Here is a 22,373-nt window from a genome sequence, read left to right as displayed (position 1 = left end):
GGCTATCTAAATCATATAATTCTATCTTTAATCAGCAATGAAGAATATCTTACTAGAGATTTATGGTACAAAATATATGCCAAACATTTTGTAGTCAAATCTTCATCAAGAAGTGAATTAATACATTTATGAAGAATTCCTTCTAAGCAGTTATCTATCCCTCTAGATATTCCAAATTTCATCTCTCAATCAAGCCAAACCATCAGAGAGCTACCTGCATTTTTAGATTGCTGGATTTTTGTCCCTCACTTAATCTGTTGGTGAATTGAGCTCTGACATTGTGCCTTTGATTTAAATGAAGGATGCTATAAAAAGTAGCCATAGGAAAACCACTGTTACACTTCCCAGGATATAGTGTCTGAAATAATATATCACATAGTGACCTCTTTATACAAGGACCCATGGGAGAAATTTCTTTCAGGGGTCAGTGCCAGAAAAAGCTATAGTAGAAAATATAAAATCGTAACTGATCATATTTCTCTCTTTGCTTTGGCTGCAAAGAACCTAAAGAGTCATATTTGTGACCCATCTGCAGAAATTGTAAAGGAATTGCATTTACACCACTAACTTCACTCCTGGCTTCAATCGACTAATCTATTATTTTTCTTCACCTTCATTTTTAAAATCAATATTCTAGTCGGCCTTTCTTAAGGGATTAAATTTGTCTAAGTTTCCTCAACCCCTTTTTTTGAAGGAAAAGGTGCGTTAATACCAAATGTGCCCAACTCCAGATTAACCCACAGTGTCAGAACTTTCTCATCCACCTAACACCCTGGATTTCTGGACTCTAACACTGGCTGTGTAAAGCAGTCATACAGAGCAGGGAAGTTACTGTGTTGGGGTCAGAGTTGCCCAGAGTTTACTACTCAACATTTTTGTTCATGGACTATGAGTGCCTAAAGAAAAGAAGCAGGGTGGCAGTGAGCTTTGATCTTCAGTACCGAACTTAATGCCTAGAGAAGAGAAGAAAATTTATAAACACTGAATGCATGAATGGGTTATTTAATTCCCTTGTGAAAATTGTAAGTTGTCTTCAAGGAGTTCTCCCTACTAAAGTTGAATTATCTCCACAACATAATTTTTTAATACACTATCTATACCCAGAAGCTATGACAAAAGAGAAGGGCAATGATTCAATAGGTCTACTTGGCCTGGCTTAGGTTTTTGCATCAATATTAGGATGGAATAGTTTAGGACTAATCATTTTAAGATTCACAAGAAAAAAAATAACAAGTCCCTATATTAGCCTACATATTCTTGTGATAAGTCACTTAGCTACCTATGGGTATCTTCTCTTCTGTTAAATGTATTAGCTTAATCTCTGAACGTTCTTGAGCATATTTATTCATGGGTTTATAAAATAGAATTAAAATTTTTTTTAAGATTTTATTTATTTATTTGAGAGAGAGAGAACATGAGCCGGGGGAGAGGGAGAGGGAGAAACAGACTCCCCACTGAGCAGAGAGTCTAATGTGGGGCTCCATCCCAAAACCCTGAGATCATGACTGGAGCCAAAGACAGATGCTTAACTGACTGAGCCACACAGGTGCCCGGAATTGAAATGTTTTAAAAATCCTATTATGAATTCAAGAAACTGGTGATATGTTTTAAATTCACAGATATATGCATGTTTAGAAGTACATATTTTTAAAGCCTTTAATGTAAATGTTTTCACAGCATAAGATTTTTTATTTCGTTATTCTCATACACTTAGGTCTTAATAACATTGAAGAATTAATGGTGTCCATTTATTGGAATAATTTCTGAATCGAGTCTCTATTGCACTATTTCAAAAGATGAGTCACTAAGCAATAAACTGATGCAGTTGAAACTACTCAGTGATTTTAGAATGCTAAATCAATAGCCATGAGAAAACAGATCAAATACAAGCATGTTTATAAAGTGTCCTAAAACCTATGCAAAGAGATATGATTATGTTTGTACTAAAAGGTCCTCAGAATGGGTGAGGGTGATTGAGATTAAAACATCTTCAAAAGGACTGTTGGATCTTTCTACAGAATATACCACTATTAATATAGACTTGTTTCTATAAGACATGTTTATTTTTAATATCATCTGGATTTGGTAATCAAAAGAGGAAACCTAGATTCAATAATGTAACAGGTATATCAAAGGAAGAAATGTCATCATTTAAATTTAAAAGCCTTTATGAAGAGAAAAATCTACATTTTCACCTATCTTTTCTATTATTGTAAAAATGCAGAGTTAATTCATATGCTTTCATTCTGACCTTTTTTATTTTAAGCCAAAGATTTCCCTTAATGTATTATTTTAACATTTTGATTTAAGTAGCCCAGTGCATTTTTTAATTGAGACAATGTAATTTGCCAAAATTATGTAATTGCTCTCATACTAGAAATACATTGATATAAAAAACTATGTAATATTTTTTAGAAAAAAATAGTCTAACTGTATTTTCATATATTACTAAAAAAAATTAAGTCCATTGAGTTTTAAATTTTGTCCCAATTAAGATTGGGAAGTTCAGGGATACCCGAGTGGCCCAGTAAGTTAAGCATCTGCCTTTAGCTCAGGTCCTGATCTCAATGGCATGGGATGGAGCACCATGTCTGGCTCTCTGCTCAGTGGGGAGTCTGCTTCTCCCTCTCTGTCTGTCCCTCTGTGTGCTCTCTTTCTCTCTCAAATAAATGAATAAAATCTTTTAAAAATTTTTTAAAGATTAAAAAAATCCTGGGAAGTTCACCTTATGTGTCTCACTTCTTTTTTAAATGACTCAAAATTAAATCAATGTACTATACAATATGGAATTAAAGCAAAAATGCAAATATATAGAAAAAAAGGAATTTTTAAAGTTAATGCTTTCTAGACATGGTAATTTCCTAATATTTTTCTGACACCAAATTTCATTTCAAATTTTTCATCCCTGGCTATGCATTACAATTATCTGGAAAACTATTAAAAATACTGTTTCCTGGGCTTCACTCCCAGAAATTCTAAGTTAATTGGTTTGAGTTGGTCCCAGGAATCAGTATTTTAAAAAAAAAACGCTTCAGATGATTTTAGAATATAAACATTAAGAAATTCCTTTTAAAAACTGTATATTTTTTATAAACCTTCAAATTTGAATATATAATAAGTTTAATGAGGCCTTTTAAGTATTGCTGGGAAGTGTATTATGAGGCGATCTCTTTGGAGACAGAGGAACACTAAAGATATAGATGGGAAAGAAGGCATACTATGGATATTAAAACATAAATAACCTTTAAAGCCTCTAGACATGTATAAAAAAAATTGACATTTTCTAAATTTTCTCCTTGTAGAATTATCTTCAGACAATAGAATACAACTCCTTCTGCATCTAGGATTGTGATAGTTGTAGAAACGGACTATTGAAAATACACAGTAGGTGAAGAAAAATCATAAAATTGCATCCCGCACTATACCTGTGGAAGAATTATAATATTCTAGATACTCCAAAATGGATCTTTGCAGAGTTCACCAGAAGAGGCATGATTTTTCTGGGAGGCAAAACTGTTTCTGAAACACTGAATTTTTAGCTCCAAAGGAGCATGGTTGTTCCATGAGGAAGTAGAGTGGAGTTAATTGCCTATTCGTTATCAGGCTATCTCAAAAAATATCTCTTAAGAATGCTCAGATTTTTAAGTGCAGGAATAAATAGGCTGAGGAAACCTGAGCACTCTTTGTGCTTCATCCCTGGCTTCTCTCTGAGGTAAATATAAATATAAGGTACCATCTTTCAGTCAGCTTGTCTATTCATTTCTGGGTTCATCTACAAAGGACTAGTCAGCCTCCACCTTGCTATACCCTCATTTCACCATTAGGAAATTGTAATAATAATATAAGAGTGTCTAGCACATAGAAAGCGCTCAATAAAAACTAGCTATTTCTTTAGTACTACAAGTTCTTGTATTTCCTTTTAAGGCTAAAATCCTAGTCTAAAATTTGCAACTATCTCTTTGGTAATCCCCACAACTGATAGTTTTGAGATAACTTAATGTGAGGTGTATTCAGATTGTGCATTTCATTCATTACTACAGTATCTCTCAATTACGCAGGTACATCAAAATTAGAACCTTTTGTTCTGTGAGGCCCAATAAAAGACATGCTTCAATCTGGGAGAAAATATTTGCAATCCACATATCAGACAATAGAACACAACTCCTTCTGCTTCTAGGATTGTGATAGTTGTAGAAACTGGCTACTGAAAACACACAACAAATGAACGAAAGACTAGTATCAACGAAACTACACTCAAAACTCAACAGTTAAAAAAATCCAATTTAAAAAAATGGGCAAAAAAACCGAACAGATTCTCACAGAAGAAGATATACAAATGACAATTAAGCATGTGAAAAAGATGTTCAACATGAAAAGAAAATACAAATTAAAGTGACAATGACATCTCTACACACCTGTAAGAATGCCTAAAATAAAAATAGTGACAACACTAAATGCTGACAAGGATGCAGAGAAAAACTGGATCACTAATACATTGTTGGTGGGAACGAAAGTGACACAGCCCCTCTGGAAAACAGCTGGGCAGTTTCTTATAAAACTAAGCATCCTATTTTCATAGGACCCAGCAACTGCACTCCTGGGAATTTATTCCAGGGAAATAAAAACTTATGTTCACACAAAAACTTGTACATGAATGTTTATAGCAGCTTTATTTATAGTAGTCAAAACTTAGAATCATCCCATCACCTGCAAGAGGAGAATGCTTAAATAAATTGTTGTATTGACATATCATGGCCTCCTGCTCAGCAAGAGAAAGAAGAAAAGTACTGATAGATTCAATTTCAATGACTCTCCAAGGATATAAGCTGAGTCAAAAACAGCCAATCCTTAAGGTTACATAGTGTATGACTGCATCATATAACATTTTAAAAACAAAAAAATATTAGAAATGGAAGACAGATGGTGTGGGGAGGAAAGGGGAAGGAGGTGGTAGGCAGGAGAGAGGAGGTGTGGTCATAAAAGGGCAGTAGGAAGGACCACTGTGGTGTTGAAATTATTCAGTATCTTTTTTTATTCTTTTATTCTTTTGTTTTTCCACTTATCCATAAGAACTTCATTCATTGTATTCATTATCTTGACTGTGGTGTTAGATATAGGAACCTGTGCATGTGATAAAATTAGATCTAAAATTAAAGACACAAATAAATACAAGTAAAACATAAAATCTGAAAAATATTAATGGATTTCATGAAGGTCGGGATCTGGGTTGTAATATTTCATTATAGTTTTACATAACGTTCCAATGGGGGAAAATTAGATAAAGTTTATACGGAAAGTCTCTGTCTTATTTTTTATAACTTCGTGCGAATCTAAAACTATCTCAATAAAATTTTTAATTAAAAAAAGCATATTATTCAAGAAAAAGTTGAGTACGTAAGGGATCAGAATATGCCACTCCAAAATATGTCACTTTGGCTTAAGAATTATTTTGATTTCAAGACAAGTGAGAAATAGCAGACAAAAAATAAAAGCTCTTTGCCCTCCTTTTTTGCTAAAAGCAGTCCTATCCACTTAATCACTAGAGACCAGTCAAGACTCTTACCAGCCAAAGGATGGCGCAGAGAAGAATCTACATAATAAACCTTACTAACACAACCCTTATTTTCCATTCGTTTCCCTCAGATATTTGCCTTCCCATAGTTTGCCTCCCTTGTAAGTTTAAAACCCTTTTCCTTTGTTTTGTCACTACTGTTTTGTCATTATTTTGTTTTGTCATTATTCTATAAGTTTGCTGTTTTTTGTTAAGATGCTATATAAGCCCAAATTCTAACCACTCCTTTGAGTTATTGATCAGTGAGTTTCCCTACATATGTGTGTGTTACTCTTGTTAATAAACTGTTTTTCTCTGGGTAGTTTGTCATTTGTCAATCTAATTTCCAGGTCCTTAGCCAGAGAAAGGAAAAAAAAAAAAGGTGGGGGGAGGGTCGGTGGTGGTTGTTTTGTTTTTTTTTCCTCCACTGCCAAGTGTCTAAACTATTATCTTAACCAGATCTAAATTCTTTCTTGAAATCATCCCTCTTCATTCATTCTGCTTTAAGAAGTCACTGACAACAAATAGAGTTACAGAACTAAGTTAATTAGTTCTTTGTTGCTTATCTCATGGAGCTAAGATTTCAGCATCTGCCTCATCCTCCCTCGCATTAATCATTTTATCTCAGACAATTTATCCCATATTTCAAGATCTTGATGATTGGCAAAAATTATGTGTGACTTGTGAAAATAACACATGCAAAATTGGAGGCAAGATCAGACTCAGTGACAGGCTTTTCTTGAGGAGTGTTTTGTTCTAAAAGATCATTTAAAAAGGTTTAAGACCTATTGTTTTATAATTCGCCAAAACTATATTTTATAGCTTGATAGGTAAAATAGAACAAAATATTTTTAAAAGCACTGGATTGTGTCATTTGAATATTTTAAAATTAGAGTTCCTGTCAGTGTAATCCCAAACATCCCCTAGCGTTAGATTTTTTTCCCTAGACACACAGAAGAATTCCGAGTTTTCTAGACATATCACGTTTGTGCCTTTTATGCTTATTTTCCTTTCTACTAAGAATAAGGTAAGCCCCTTCTCTTCTGTCCCTGCCTCAAAAACAAAAGTATATTGTTCCTTCAAGATCCAGTTGAAATTTCAAATATTACCAATTTGGGTACTACACTTTCCTCTATTTCTCTTGCTCACACAACATTGGTTGTCTCCTCTATTTTCACAGTATCTACTTATATACCTTTATGGTGTCTGGAAATAGTACTCATGAATGACACTTCATCAAATGATTTGTAATTATTTCTGTCTTTTTATGTCACTGGACTATGACCTTCTTGATAATGTATCCCAGGTTTTATTTTCAGGTTCTGGCACCTACTATACACTTCGTAACCTTTTTTTAATAACTTTTTTTTTACACTTGATCACATTTGAAAGAATGAGTAAACAAATGATCAGATAAAAAAATATAATAAATTTAAATTATTTTGTGTATATCAGTGTGTAATTTTGTTAATTCCTCTGGCCTTTTTGTAAGCTCTAAGTTCTTAACATTTCTTTTGGGGAACATGACTTTATATATTGATTATATTCCATACATAATAAAAGTGACTGTGCTGAGTAATAAGTATATTTAAATAATATAACTGCATATATCAAGCAAGAAAATATATACAGAAATTTGTTTTAACCTTATTTTTAAAAAGTGAGGTCCCTTGAATTCTTTTGATGTGACAAAAAGTGAGAGAGAGAGCACAGGCAGGGACAGAGGGAGAGGGACAAGCAGACTCCCTGCTAAGCAGGGAGCCTTAAGGGGGGGGCCCTATCCCAGGACCCTGGGATCATGACCTGAGCCGAAGGCAGACACTTAACAGACTGAGCCACCCAGGCGCCCCCAGTCTTTAACCTATTTTAATCAATGCCTATAATAGCTTGAAACCCACATCATCTTACCTGGCCTCCATCCCTCCCAAATAAAGAATCTGAAGTGACTGAATGTAGATAAGACTTTCCTGCTGTAAACTTATTCACAATGATATTTTTTATAGTTAATTTATAGATAATAGTCTCTCTAGCCTATTGGGATAGATCAAAAACTATAATAACGATCAGAATGAATAAGGCATTACTGTACAAAGAAGTTAATTTTATCTTTACACTCACTTGACCAAGTTTATTTTTGTCCTATTCTTTCTTTCTATGAGAAATCTCTGAGGTGCTAAGGAGAGCTAAATGGCCACAGGGTTAGACAGGAGAGGGAGGAGAAAGAGCAAGAGGAACATGTGAAAAAGCAAATTTGGAAATGAAATATTTATAATTTTTCCTCTCTAGTTAGCCATGCTTTTATTTATAAGCAATCCTGTGGACATAATTCTTACACTCCATACTTTGAGAAAAATTTGTCATAAATACAAATATTTCCTACTCATCAGATAATTGAAGGGAATGCAACATGGACAACACTCAGATCACTTAATATGCACTTCTTTCACAAAGTAATCTTACTCAACTATGATATATAAATAAATCTTGGAATTATTCAATCATGTAAGATCCTGTTGCTATTGGATAAGAAACAGTGGTCACCTCATTCAGCAAATATTTGTTGAAGATCTACTTATATGTCAGCACTGAGCTATGAGTTAAGGACACAATGGTAAATAAAACAGATATGGTCTCTAACTTTGTAGTTTCCTTTCTAGCTGGTAAGCAGTAGTTATTCAAATATTCAACAACCAATGGAAGTCTAAAATAATGACAGGAGCTGTAAGGTGAAATGGTGCTAAAGGTGTCTATTTTAAGAGACTTCGGCCTTGTCAAGGTAGGTCAGGGAAAGCTTCTTTGAAGAAATAATATTTGATTTGAAATCTGGCAGATAGGCAGACAACTGAGATGGGAGACATTTCTGGGAAAAGGAATACCTTGTTAAAATACACTGTTAGGGGAAAAAGTCTGACAAGTTGAGAGAAGCAAAGAAGGAAAATATGGCTGGAGTGGATAACTTTGAGTCATACTACAAGTCCTTTTAGGTAGTAAACTATGAGGAAAGCATTCATATCTCCCCTTTTTGCCTTGTTTCTCAGTAACTGGCACTCTGTAGGAACACATTTTTTTTTCCATTTTCTTCAAGAGGCCCACATACATACAAACTACACGTGAATCCTTATAACATGTTTCTGACTCTTTCTCATTAGTATGTCATTGCTACAAAGCAAGTATTACATAAAAAGTCATCTTTGTGTCATCCACAATGCTTAGCATAACACATTAACATTAGCCACTTGATACATGGATTTGGATTTAAGAAAGAAGGGTTATTGTAGAGATGTCTTTCTTTCTTTCTTTCTTTCTTTCCTTCCTTTCTTTCTTTTCTTTTCTTTTTTTTTTAATTTAGATGTGGCTACTTCTGAAACATTCTTAAGCATTGTTTCTTTTTCTCCTCCTAGGTTAAAAAGGACACATTATCATCCTTTATATAATAATCTATATCAAACATGTTAAATTCCGTAAAATAAAGTCATTTGCCCAGCTTCCATTCCTAAAGCATGGCTAATTAATGATAGCTAAATTTTGTTCACTTACTGTTTCTGCTTAATAGAGCTTTTACTAGATTTTATGTAAATATTTATGGAAATTTACGTTTGGATCAATATACACAATTGCTATATTTGCAGGCATATAGATCAGTGGGTAAAATATAGGAAAGTTTGTGTTTAAAAATTGTGATGTTCATTTAATGTATCAACCCGGCTTGGCTATCATCCCCACTAATCTAGATTTTGCTGTGATGGTATTTTGTAGATGTGGTGACTATTTGCAATCAGTTGACTTTAAGTTAAGGATATTGTGCTAAAAAATCTAGGTGGGTTTGATCCAGTTAGTTGAAAGGCCATAAGACTAGAACTAAGGTTTCTATGAGGAAGAAGAAATTGTAGCCAAGGTCTACAGTTTAAGCTGCTGCCTGAGACTTTCTATCCTGCCAGAGGATTTCAGATTTGCCTAGCCAGCCCCCACAATCTCATTCCACAAACCCTTGTAATAAATCTCTTTATATATCTATATCTATATGACTACACATCTCTCTCTCTCTCTCTCTCTCTCTCTCTCTCTATTCATACACACCACTGGTTCTGTTTCTCATGAAATCCTGAAAGACACACAACTGTCTCCCATCTCCTATTGTAGATCATTTTTTAGAATCAGCTAGTGAAGGATACATTAGTGTACACAATTCTTCACAAATGATGCTTTTATTATATTTTAAATGAGTAAAAAGAAAAGCCAAAAAGAATCTATGAAACAAAGGCTTAATTTTATAGATGAGAAAACCCAAAACACACCTGATTGTCTACATTAATGGGGCTTTACCATCCACTGTCTCTAATGTCATAACTTACTATTCTAAGAAACTTCTGTCTAGTAAGTTGGGTTGAAGATAATATTACTGCAAATTTCAGAAACTTCCTGGATAGCCCACCAACTCTTCAGCAAAAAAGAAACAAATGACACTTTATACATCAGGACTCTTTGACCCATGTTCCCTCAAAATCTTTCTGTATCTACTAATCCAGAATTATATAATGGTCTTTACTCAATGATCCTAACCACGCCTCCAATTGAAACACCTACCCTACACCAGATTCCCAAATCTCAATTACTATTTCAATGTTGCTTTTTCTTCTCTGAGACACTGCGAAAACATTGATGACTTAAAGTTCTTTCTCAGTGTGGGAAGTAAAAAACTCAGCTTTGTCTAAACAGCAGATTGTTTTAGGGATATTTTGAAAACCCAGTATTTAACATAGAGAAGAGAAGAAATTAATAAATACTCATATATTCACTACCCAGAACTGAACAATATTAATATTTTACTATATTTAATTTGAGTCTTTTTATGAAATATGAAATAAATTTTACTAATACAGTAATGTCCCTTTTGGTAAAGATGAAATTTTCTTGTGAATGTCATTATTGTTCCTTCCCAAAGAGAACTGCTATTATAAAATTGGTGTGCATATTTCCACTTTAACTTTTTCCATTTATTTTATAAATATATTCATCCAGGAGCAGTACATATTAATGTTGTATGTTTCATTTTGAACTTACATAAGTGGTATCCTATCATAATACCACTCTGCTAATGACTTTTCTCACTCAATGCTTCTGAGACCTATTTATGTCTTTTTGTATACATAGATACATAAACATACTTGTATTTCAGCACATAAACATGCTGCATTTATTTACTCATTCCTCTTTTGATGAAGATTTAGTTTCTTTCTAAATTTTTTATTATTATAAACAGTGATACATTGAATATCCTTGTACTTGTGTCAAGGATATATTCTTGAGAGTGTATATATTCTTTAGAGTGTATATATATATATATATATTAGAGTATATATAATATATAGAGAGAGTATATATATTAGAGTATATATTCTTCAGAGTATATAAGTATGGAGTTGCTGGAACATAAGATATTGCGTATGTGTCTTTAATTCTAAAAGTAGCTCCAAAAGGTAGACATTATTATCTCTATCTTATAGATAATAAAACTGAGCCTTTGAAAAGGAAAGAAGAATGTTTAAAGTCACAGAATTAATATAAGTATCAAAGCAGAGATTCAAATCTCTGTTTGGTTCCTAAAACAACTTTTTCCCCAACCATATTGTCCCTCAAACACAGAAGAGGAATGTTTTGTGTGAATGTGAAAATTACTAAGTTGTCCTTAGTTTCTAGGTTCCTGAAGTTCATTCTTCCTCTTGAACCTTACACCTTGAACAATTTAATTCACTTAATTTGGAGTGGGCAGTTACAGTTGGCAAATGTTAACAGATATGTTAATGACCTACCAAAATAGAAATATTGCTTATTGTAGGGAAGTGAAGGAGGAGAGAGGCAGGAGATAACTTCACCTGCTCACTTGCTTCCTCTGTACATCAAAAATAAAGATATCTGTGGGCAGAAGTGTGGTAGAATACATTGGGGTGAGGATTTGCCACAGAACATCAGGATATCCAGAAAAATAAAAAGGGAAAATGATTTGTTACATTTATATATGGACAACACAGTCTCTTATTCAGCATTGCAGAGACCATCAATTTTAGCACCTGGTTAACATGACTAGTTAGCTAAAGTAGAAAGTTACAGAAGGAACTTGTAAGTAACACAGGGCCTGTTTTGGGAAGATCTGAGAGTAGAATCTAGCTACTTCAAACTTGTTTACCTCTTAGCATTAGCAGCAAAACAATGTAAAGTTAAATCCTCACATTTGCATAAAAATTTGTTCATCTCAGAGGCTCACTTGGTACATATATTCCTCTGCAAGATTTCTAAGGATTCTATTGTATGTTTATTCTTCACTGAACTCATTTATACTCCCTACTGCAGACAATCAAATCATTCAAATTCCAGTCTATTGGACCCAATATACCTTGTATTATTACTCCTGACAGTTTCCATTATTAGAGGCCAGATGTTCCTTTAATAAATTTTCCTCATTCAATCCTCATGGGAACTTTATAAAATAGACATTTTGTCTTGATTTTACAGATGAGGAAAGCAAGTACTACCAAGATAACACTAAATTGCTGAAGGTCACTGAGTTAAATTTACTTAATGGAATCTAAAATGATTTAGGTTCTTGTGTCCCTTAAGGGCAGTGTCAAATTTTTATCAATAGGCCTAGGCCTAGTACAAAATGTGATACTCATTAAAAATCTGTTTATTTAATGAATGAATGACTTGCAAGCCATATTCATTAATGCTGATTTAAGGCATAGTTTTCAATGAGGTTCTGGGTTATTTTGGTTAAAATGGTATATCTTGCACAAATTAAAATTAAAAAGTATCATTTTGAATTGATTTTATTTTATTTATTTATTTTTTTTAAAGATTTATTTATTTATTTGAGAGAGCGAGAATGAGAGAGAGAGAGAGTACATGAGAGGGGGGAGGGTTAGAGGGAGAAGCAGGCTCCTCGCCGAGCAGGGAGCCCGATGCGGGACTCGATCCAGGGACTCCAGGATCATGACCTGAGCCGAAGGCAGTCGCTTAACCAACTGAGCCACCCAGGCGCCCTTGAATTGATTTTAAAGTGATTTCCAAATATAACAATAACTGACATTATATAGACATCTACTATTTGTTATTGAATATTGAATCCTCATCCATATACAGTTAAAAATATCACTTGGGGCACATCACCTTGAGGGCCCAACTACAAAGTGTAAACATTAACACTATTTTTCTTATAAATGTTCTTTATATAAGCTGTTAGATTTTTTTAAATTTATTTTGAGTAAGGGAATGGATATTTAGTATTAACGAAGATAAGGTTTTCCCGTTATAGAAACAAGCATATAAATTAACATTTTGGTATAACCTGTGGCTCTCACATTACAGTATAAGGACTTTATTTGCTTATACTATTTTCATCATACTCACTTTTCCATATTAAATACTCTGAACAATTCTAGATAAGCATACAATTGCTTGAGTCCAAATTGAGTCTTTTGTATGGGTCCTAATCTTGTTAAGGCCCTTGTTTCTTTTGTCCTATCATTTTCCACACAGAAGTATTAGCATTTCAATTTGCCTTTAATTTCTAACACTACCTTGAATTCCAATTGTGTATCAGATCTTAGAACAGCCAGTCCAAAGAAAAGATTGTTAATATTATCATTTTCTATCAGAGGTTTATTCTATAGACTACATGAAAAGAATTATTTATTGTCAATCTTGGTGATAGTACACCTTTACTAAATCATCACTAGTAAAAATGAGCTACTTCAAATAAGGATACTACCACATCTGAAAATAATTGCTGAAAAGCTTCATGGTGAATTGATTTTACCCCCAGAATTAAAAATATATTGTGTTCAATTCAAAGCAAAGTTATGATTTTCTTTTGTATATTCCATCATTTGCATTTAATATTTATCAAAATCTAGGTTCTTTATTGGATTTTTTTTTTTTAAAGATACCTGAGATGACAAAAAGGCAGTGTGATTATTCCTGCCTCTTAAAGAAATATAAGAAAATAGGGAAGAGTGATTAGAATTTGAAGAAATATATATAGGTAATATAATAATGTAAAGATATCTGTGCCAACATATATAACATATTAACTTCTAAAAGAATTTTTGTAGTTAAAATTTTAAAAAATGTTTTATGTATATACATCAGAGCTTTCTTTTAGCACGATGGAGTTTTAGCTAATGATTTATAATGGTTACCAAGGGTAGAATAACAAACCAAATAAACCTACTGCATAGTGAATAAAAACTGCTGAAAACTAAATACTAAATGCTTAAATCATTATAACTATTAATAATAACACAACAATGATCAGGGGAAGTCTTAGTACATTATATTGCCACTGTAACAATGTATCAGGTATTCACCACTTAAAGTAAGAGATTTATTAATTACATCAAGTTTTAAGTGACTTCAGTACTAAAGATACTTATAAAAGTTCTCATATCAAAAGAATTTATCTTCTTGTCCACAGAACTTTCCTCCTTACTTAACAACATAGACCCAATGGATTCAATGAAATTGAGGAATTCCTGATTGAATTTATATTGCTAATGTGTAATACTTTCTTTTAGGTTCTAGATCAAAGATACATTGTATAGGTTTGTCATATTAAAAACTGCAGTGATTATTAAAAAAGAAAAAAAAAAAACTTACCAACTGGCTCCTTTTGATTCTGAAAGAGAATCTTGCTGTTACTGCCATCCATGTTTGCCATGTTAATTGTGTTTCCATCTGTCCAGTAGAGTTTCCTTAATTTAAGAGATATGGATTAAAAATATTAGAGATAGACCTACTTGTTAACTAGAAACATACACTGAGGAATAAAGTTAATGTCAAAGTAAATTCTTGGTTTAAGATTAATTCTTTTTAAGAAGAGCCCGAATTGTTGAGACACTTGCTGACGGTAATGTACATGTTTGCCTGAGAAGAAAGCACCACTCTTGCTTTTTCCTGTCATTGAAGGACAATCATCTCACTTCCTTTTTCCTCCTACATTCACAACTGAAATATTTACCTATGACTACAGTAAATTATTTCCATTTAAAGTAATTCAACCAGATTGAATCCTCTCGGTTTAGAGAAACCAGATACCAAAGAAGAAAACAAAATCATTTCAGCCATTCCCATTGAAAGCACTGGGGAGAAAGTATTTTAACCCTACACAAGCTCTCTACATGGTACATGATGATTAGTCAGAAGGTGGGAGAGATCTGATCTACTAAGCAGTGACAATAACATCAGCACACAGTAAATATGTTAACAACTGGTGTTTGAAATAAAATCAGTCACTTTTCCCTGCATCTGCTTTTTTTCTTCTGTTTTATTCTGAACTGCTACTCCTTAGAAACAAATTAATAAACTCTTGCAATAATGTATAAAAATCTGGTTTTATGCAGATAACAGAAATCTCTAACCAGGGATCTCTTTTACAATTTCCATATTCACTTTTTTTGACTGGTATAGCTGATATGTTAATTCCTCTGAATTAAACAAAGTTTTTATATAAAATCAGGGCAAAAATGTGTGAGATTTTTGAAAAACTTTACAAAAAATAATCATACTTTACCCCCTGACTGGGTGAGCTGCAAGACACTGTGGCTTATCGATTCCGTGGATAATTGAGGTTTTCAAAGAGCCATCTAGTCGTGCCACATTAATTTGTGTTTCATCAAATTCAGAGCTAACCCAATATAAATTACGTGAGACCCAATCCACTGCTAGCCCTCTGATACTCTGAATATCTGTAAAACAGGAAAGAGACAATTAAAAGTGAATGAAATTTCTCATTCTTTTTGACTTTCCAAGTAACTTATTTTCTGTCTCAGGGAAAATTTAATTTACCCTTCAATTTGTTAGCTAAAATTGTACAAGATTGTAATCTCATTCCCTTATCAGCCCTTCTTAAGGCATGAATAATCATTAATGTCTTACTGCTGAGCCATTTGAAAAACTGAAGCAACAATTAACATTGAAATTACACGAACACTCAATGATTCACTAGTAAACACTTAGCAGCAGACACAGGCAGCAGTCTTACGGGCCAAGGTGACCAAAATTCAAATTAGAGTAAAAGCTTCGCCAGTTGGTAGCACATCTTTCTAGTTAGGAAAAAGTACTTATGGGCCGTCAACAAATGGGCTATTTTGTGTTTTAAAGTACCAATTTGTTCCCGAAATTAAATAAAACGATTAAACTTTCCTAAAAAAGTCACCAGAGTTGAACATCTTTCAAAATAGATAATTAACAGAAATTGACTGAGATATGAGCAAAGAAACAAAATCCTTTTAATATTCCTCCAACATGGATTCTACAGAAATTACTGAAATCTAAATAAGTTTCGATTCATTACAGCCAATATGAATATTTGGGTTGTTATTCCTTGATTATTTAATTAGGCATCTTTAAAAAAAAAACGATAGAATTTAGGCTTAAATGCAATTGTACGTTTTAATTAAAGAAACAAATTAAAATCAAGTATTTAAAATGATGGATCCTATAAAATCTTTTTAGCATATTTACTGGAAAATCTGTTTAAGATATTAACCTATAAAGTAGGCCAGTGTGGTCCCCTATCCGTGGCACTTGAATAGTCTAATTTGGTTTTGTCTTTATTTTACAAAATTTTGTTACTTGCAAGCATACTGAATCTCTAGAGCTCTTTAGACCAGTGTTACTCAAACTTCCAAGACCTCTGGAGATTGTAAAAAAGGAAGACTCTGATTCAGTCATTCTGAGGTGCCTGACATTCTGCAAGTTCTAACTAGCTCCGAGGCCCTGCTCCAAAGCAGTGGTTCCAACCGACATGCTTCCAGAATCACAGAGCAGCTGTTGCTTAGCTCTTCAAATGGCTATGTCTTCCATTTTTATCATTTTTAAAAGATGCCACAAAGCTAGATTTTCACGTGAAAGTGAAAACACCAGATTTGTAAAATTTGCTAATTATTTCAAAATTTAAAAGACCAGAATAAGACAAAGAGACCTGGCAGTTCTGGGTCACTTGTAACAGTAATGTTGGCATGGTGGGATCTACCACACGTTTCTGTCCTCCAATCTTTCTTTTTTTTTTTTTTTAAGATTTTATTTATTTATTTGACAGAGAGAGAGATAGTGAGAGCAGGAACACAAGCAGGGGGAGTGGGAGAGGGAGAAGCAGGCTTCCCGCCAAACAGGGAGCCCGATGTGGGACTCGATCCCAGGACCCTGGGATCATGACCTGAGCCGAAGGCAGACGCTTAACGACTGAGCCACCCAGGCGCCCTCTGTCCTCCAATCTTGACACAGCCTACTTTCTGCTCAAAAATCCTCTTATTATTTCTAAGTAACTTTTAGTCACAGCACTCTTAGGAGATATTCTCCATGTTTCAATTCTCTTCCTAACAACATCTTCTCCTCTGCAACTTACCTTTCATCATTAATTTACCGGTAAGTTGGTGAATCTTAAATGTGAACTTTATTTCTCAACCCAATACTCAAAATTTCTTTTTATTTTCAGTTATCCTCATCCAGATCCCTTTTCTTGAGAAAAAGTAATACAACACCTCTGTAAAGCTAAACCTGCCATGTCTGAGATTTATTTATTTGCCTCACCCACGATATTTACTCCTTCTGTTCCTTTACCCTCTGGACTTAATTGGGTTGCTTCGAGACAGTCTCGCATTTATAATGAGAAGATCTGGCTTCATGGTCTAGGTTGGGTGCCTATTTTTTGTCTTTAATCAAGTCACTTAAATTTCAGCCTCTATTCTTATCAGGAAAATGAGGCTAATTAAAGATAATACATAGGATTGCTGTGAATATTACATTAGATGATGTGTATTTAAGCACTTTAATGCAGGGTTGAGGGGTATTTTGCCAATCCAAGGACTTAACGCTTTCTGCATTTTTACCCTGGATTGCTTGGTATTGGCAAAAATAACACAATGTGCTTTTATTTCCTCGAAAATACATGTTATCCAAAGGTTTTGGTTTTTGTTTTTGGCTGTTTCTGCTGCTCAAAATCCTTTTATTTATTTCTGATTGACTCCTAATCACATGGTCTAGAGAATACATTGCACTCCTAAATTGGGAAGCATAGCCAAATGTAAGCTATTAATACCTATTTAGTCCTTGTCAATTCTATGGTTCATGCTCTTTCCAATCTATTTCTGTCTTTAACACTGCAATAGCATCCAGTCTTTTTCCTCATCCAACCAAATGATTTAGTTGCTGCCAGGTTATTTTTCTGACTAGAGAGCTCTGCATCATGACCTTTGTTTGTCCCAAAGATATTTAATAGCTTCCAAGCACTCAGAAAGTGATGTCTAAATTCCTTAGCCTGGCTTTCTATATAATCTGAATATAACTACCTTTCCAACTTTATTTCTCACTATTTTTAACCAGTTACCTCACACTTCAGTCATACTGATGTTTTCAGATCTCCAGACTTGTCCTGACCTTTCTAACCTATAGGGAATTACCTGTACCTCCAAACCTTACCACATTTCCACTTACCTGAATCTCACACAAAAATAAGCAAGCTGATTGGCAACATCACCCTTCAAACAACAAAAACCTAATCAATTCTCTTATATATTCCAGCCAGAAAGTTTGTCTCTAATAGGACTGTATCTGGTCAGTTCCTTTGTACTTAATGTGATAGTTATTTGCTGACATATTACTACTCTCACATATACTTCTTGAGGGTAGGCTCCTTGCTAATATATCTTTATACCTCCCTTCCCAAATGTATACAACACTGCTTTCAACATAAATATTTTCAACGAATTGATGAAAAAATTCATGACATGCACAATCTATAATTTTAAGGCTATCTGAGCTGAGTTAGAATTATCAGATAAGGTCCTCAAGTTCATTCTCAAGAGTAAATACATATCTAAATACATACTCACCCAGTATTAATTCTCATGCTCTTATCCTTACCTTTTTTCTACCCACTAGATTAGATTTTTTAATTATCAACTTTAAGTCTAAAATAAAACTTTTGTCTTTTTTGACCATTCTTAATACCTACATCGTTTTTTTTTTTTTTTTTAGACTCACCTGGTAAATTCACCATAAGGGTGGGGAGGGATAAAAACTGCCATACGGGGGCGCCTGGGTGGCTCAGTTGGTTAAGCGACTGCCTTCGGCTCAGGTTATGATTCTGGAGTCCCGGGATCAAGTCCCGCATCAGGCTCCCTGTTCAGCAGGGAGTCTGCTTCTCCCTCTGACCCTCCCCCCTCTCATGCTCTCTCTCTATCTCATTCTCTCTCTCAAATAAATAAATAAAATCTTTAAAAAGAAAAACTGCCATATGTTTAGTGAAATTTTTCTTTCCTTGATAAAAACATTGAAATCATAAATTCTAACTCAACCCCCGTTTTCAAGGAAGTCAAAGACTTCTGAGCAAATTTCTCAAAGGGTTCAATTTTCTATATTGAGGGACCCTTACCTCCTGAGCTAAAACAGATTAGATATTTTGAAAAGCCCTTCACTGCAATAATATTTTCTGAAAAATGATAAATTATAACTTTTAAATGATTTATCAAGATCACAAGACAGGAAAGTCTCTACATGCTAAGATAGACTTGTTTGTTAGCTAAAACCATAAAGGAAGGCAAATGAGAATACAGAGTCTGGTGCAGCCATAGGGACAAAAACCTGAGAAATCAAATCAAGTGATCATCTAGAGATACATGGAATATTAGTTGCTTAGTGCAAGTGGGTTCGGTCTTTAAATGCACAAATACTAGGAGAGCTAAACAAGAATAATACCAGGTATATTAGAAGGGTATACATCATCACTGATAGGTGAATGGGAAAAAAAAAAAAATTCTCCTTGCCTGCTTAAAAAGGAGAATAATTTAAAAATAAAAACAAAACTTATTTTCTCTGTTCTTTCTCTGGTACAGAGAACAAAACACAACAAAACCAAACCAAGCCCAAACCAAACACAAACAAACAAAAACTTTAAGCATAGGTCTATACCGGAGCAAGAGATCACTAGTTTATAAACGGGATATCCACTGGTTGGGTAGGGGATAATGAAATTCAAGTGATTTCCAGTTTACAGTGACTCCTTTTCCCTCTAGCAGAAGCAAATTCAAATCCTCTATGGAAGAAAAAAAATTCTTCAACACAGGCCCTCACAATTTCCCTAGATTAAGTTCATTCTCATAGTAGATCAGAACAAAAAAATAAAACACAAAAAGAAATGAAACATAAGAGCAAGAGTTAAGAGAAAAATCAACAACAGATTTAAACCTCCAAAGCCTACATGTTTTTACATTATTGCGCAAGATAAAGAAAAGTGAGTGGAATATTTTAAAGGAAAGCATATGCCTTGAAATAATAAGCAAAGCCAATAATTTATTTATTTATTTTTAAAGATTATTTATTTTAGAGAGAGAGAATGTGGGTGGCAGGAGGGGCAGAGGGAGAGAGAGAATCTCAAGCAGACTCCCTACTGAGTGCAGAGCCTGATAAAGGGCTTGATCCCATACCCATAAGATCGTGACCCGAGCAGAAATCAAGAGTCAGGTGCCCAACCAACTGAGCCACCCAGGTGCCCTGCCAATAATTTATTTAAAAAAAATACTCTTGGAAGACATAAATGAGAACCAAAAATCACTTGTAAATATTTTTTAAACAATATTAAAAAAGAAGCAATGTATTAAATGGATTAACCAGCAGCTTAGACACAATTCAGCCAGTAAACTACAAGACAAATTGTGGGAGTTAGCCAGGGCCAACACAGAGAAGCAAAAAGATTAAATGAGTTGGAGAATGAGTAGTCTAGCAAATCCAGTCAAAGTTTCCAAAGGAGGAAATACACTAGGTTAGAGAAAATGGTGAGAGATAATATTTGAGGGTTTTTTCCTCCCTTGGCTGATGCAAGACATGATCCTGTAGGAGGCACAACAGACTCTTGGTGGCTAAATAAAAACGTTGTCATGAAGACAAAGAAAATGTTAAAAGCATCTAGTTAGATAAACACAGAGATTCTTAATAGCTATAAAGAATGTAAAAGATGGTAGATTAATATCTGCAAAGGGTTGAGAGAAAATGACTCAACTTAAAATTTGTACTCAACAAAATTACCTTTATATCTATATCTCAACAACAACAAAAATATTTTTTCCTTAAAAACAGGCAAAGGGATGGAATAGACATTTCTCCAAAGCAGGTACAGAAATGGCCAACAAGAACATGAAAGGATGTTCAACATCACTGATCATAGGGGAAACACAAATCAAAATCACAGTTAGAGACCACCTCATACCCATTAGGATGGCTACTGTAAAAACAACAATAACAACCACCACCACCATAACAACAAAACCCAAGTGTTGACAAGGATGTGGAGAAATTATATATATATATATATATATAAATTCTGACACTTGCTACAATATGGATGAACCTTGAAGACATCATGCTGTGTCAAATAAGCCCTTCACAAATAGACAAATACAGTGTGATTACACTTATAAGAGGCACCTAGAGTACTTAAATTCATAGACAAAGGAAGTAGAATGGTGGGCACTTGGGAAGTAGAATTACCAGGAGTTGGTAATTGTTGTTCAATGGCTATAAAGTTTCAGTTACAGGATGAAGAGTTCTGGAGATTGGTTCACAGTGTGAATGTACTTAAAACTACTGCATTGTACACTTAAAAAGGGTCAAGATGATAAATTTTATGTGTATTTTACCATGATTAGAAAAAACTATCAAAAACAAAAGCTAAATAAATATATTTTCAGACAACATATCAGATTATCACTAACAGATTATCACTAAACTAAAGGAACATTAAAAGACATAAGTCAGAGAGAAGAAAAATGATCACAGTAGAAAGGCCTTAGATGAAAGAGGAATGGGGTAAGCACATAAATTGGTTGACATGAAAATAAAACTAAATGGAAAACACACAGACACACACACACACACACACACACACAATGGTTGTCAATTCTCTGTTTCTGAAATTTCTTTCTTTCTTTCTTTTTCCCCCTATGCAGTGGACCTGCTGATACCAGCATCCTGGAGGTGGGCATAAAGGCTTTTGCCCAAAATTGGATATGCCTTCAAAGAAGGAAGGGATCCCAACTGTCACAATTTTCTGAGAGCAGAAATGTCTACATCTGATCAAAACTCATTTGAAGTGGGTTTCTGGGCAATTATGTATCTGATTTTAGGGTCAAAGTTAAAAAAAAACAAATTGGTAACATTTTTGCAAAGCTTTTTCAAGGGAACTTTGTAAATATTAAATATTCCATTTATTGCAACTATGAAAAACTGTATATATACACACACACATATTACTATATATAACACATGGTATACAAATTAACAAAACATCCATAAACACAATCCAGCCTAAGAAATAGAATATTACAAATACATTAGGAGCCTTCTCTATATACCCTCACTAATTTTATGCTTCAACTCCGAACAATTTAGTGTTTATTATTGTCTTGATTTTGTCAGTTTTAACACATATATATGTATCCCAAACTTATGTTGTTTTTTTCCTAGAGAATATGAAGCAGAATTGCAACTTTTTCACTAATCGTATCTCTTAATCTCCTAAACCTGTAACTATTGATATTTTACAGGAACAATTCACTGCTGATTTGGGAAAATGTCCAAAGTAAGGTTGTCTATTTTATTTTCATCTGGATCAATGTCTCCAACATCTTCCCAATGATCTGGTTAACTTCACCTCTCTCCCAGCCATCAGGTTTGTTTTTTTTTTTTTTTCTACCATACCCTTGATGTCTGTCACTTTCTTATATCTCTCATTGTTCTAGCCTAATTTTTGCTCTAGATTTAGAACATTTCT

The 22,373-nt window shown here is 33.8% G+C and overlaps 1 protein-coding gene across 9 annotated transcripts in view; it reads right to left on the bottom strand.

Annotated features, from left to right (window-relative positions):
• Positions 1-22,373, bottom strand: part of LRP1B (LDL receptor related protein 1B) — a 1,853,519-nt gene that overhangs the window by 550,648 nt on the left and 1,280,498 nt on the right. For all 9 annotated transcript variants that reach the window (XM_032387847.1, XM_032388632.1, XM_032390176.1 and 6 more), the window contains 2 exons: positions 15,117-15,291; positions 14,204-14,298 (listed from right to left, as the gene is read on the bottom strand). In XM_032387847.1, coding sequence (XP_032243738.1) covers positions 14,204-14,298; positions 15,117-15,291 — 270 coding nt within the window. The remainder of the gene's footprint in view (positions 1-14,203; positions 14,299-15,116; positions 15,292-22,373) is intronic.

The sequence above is a fragment of the Phoca vitulina genome, unplaced genomic scaffold, assembly GCF_004348235.1.
Source record: "Phoca vitulina isolate PV1807 unplaced genomic scaffold, GSC_HSeal_1.0 scaffold1, whole genome shotgun sequence".
Taxonomy (NCBI): Eukaryota; Metazoa; Chordata; class Mammalia; order Carnivora; family Phocidae; genus Phoca; species Phoca vitulina.
The sequence above is the reverse complement of the archived record's forward strand: the minus strand, read 5'-3'. Positions and strand labels throughout refer to the sequence as shown.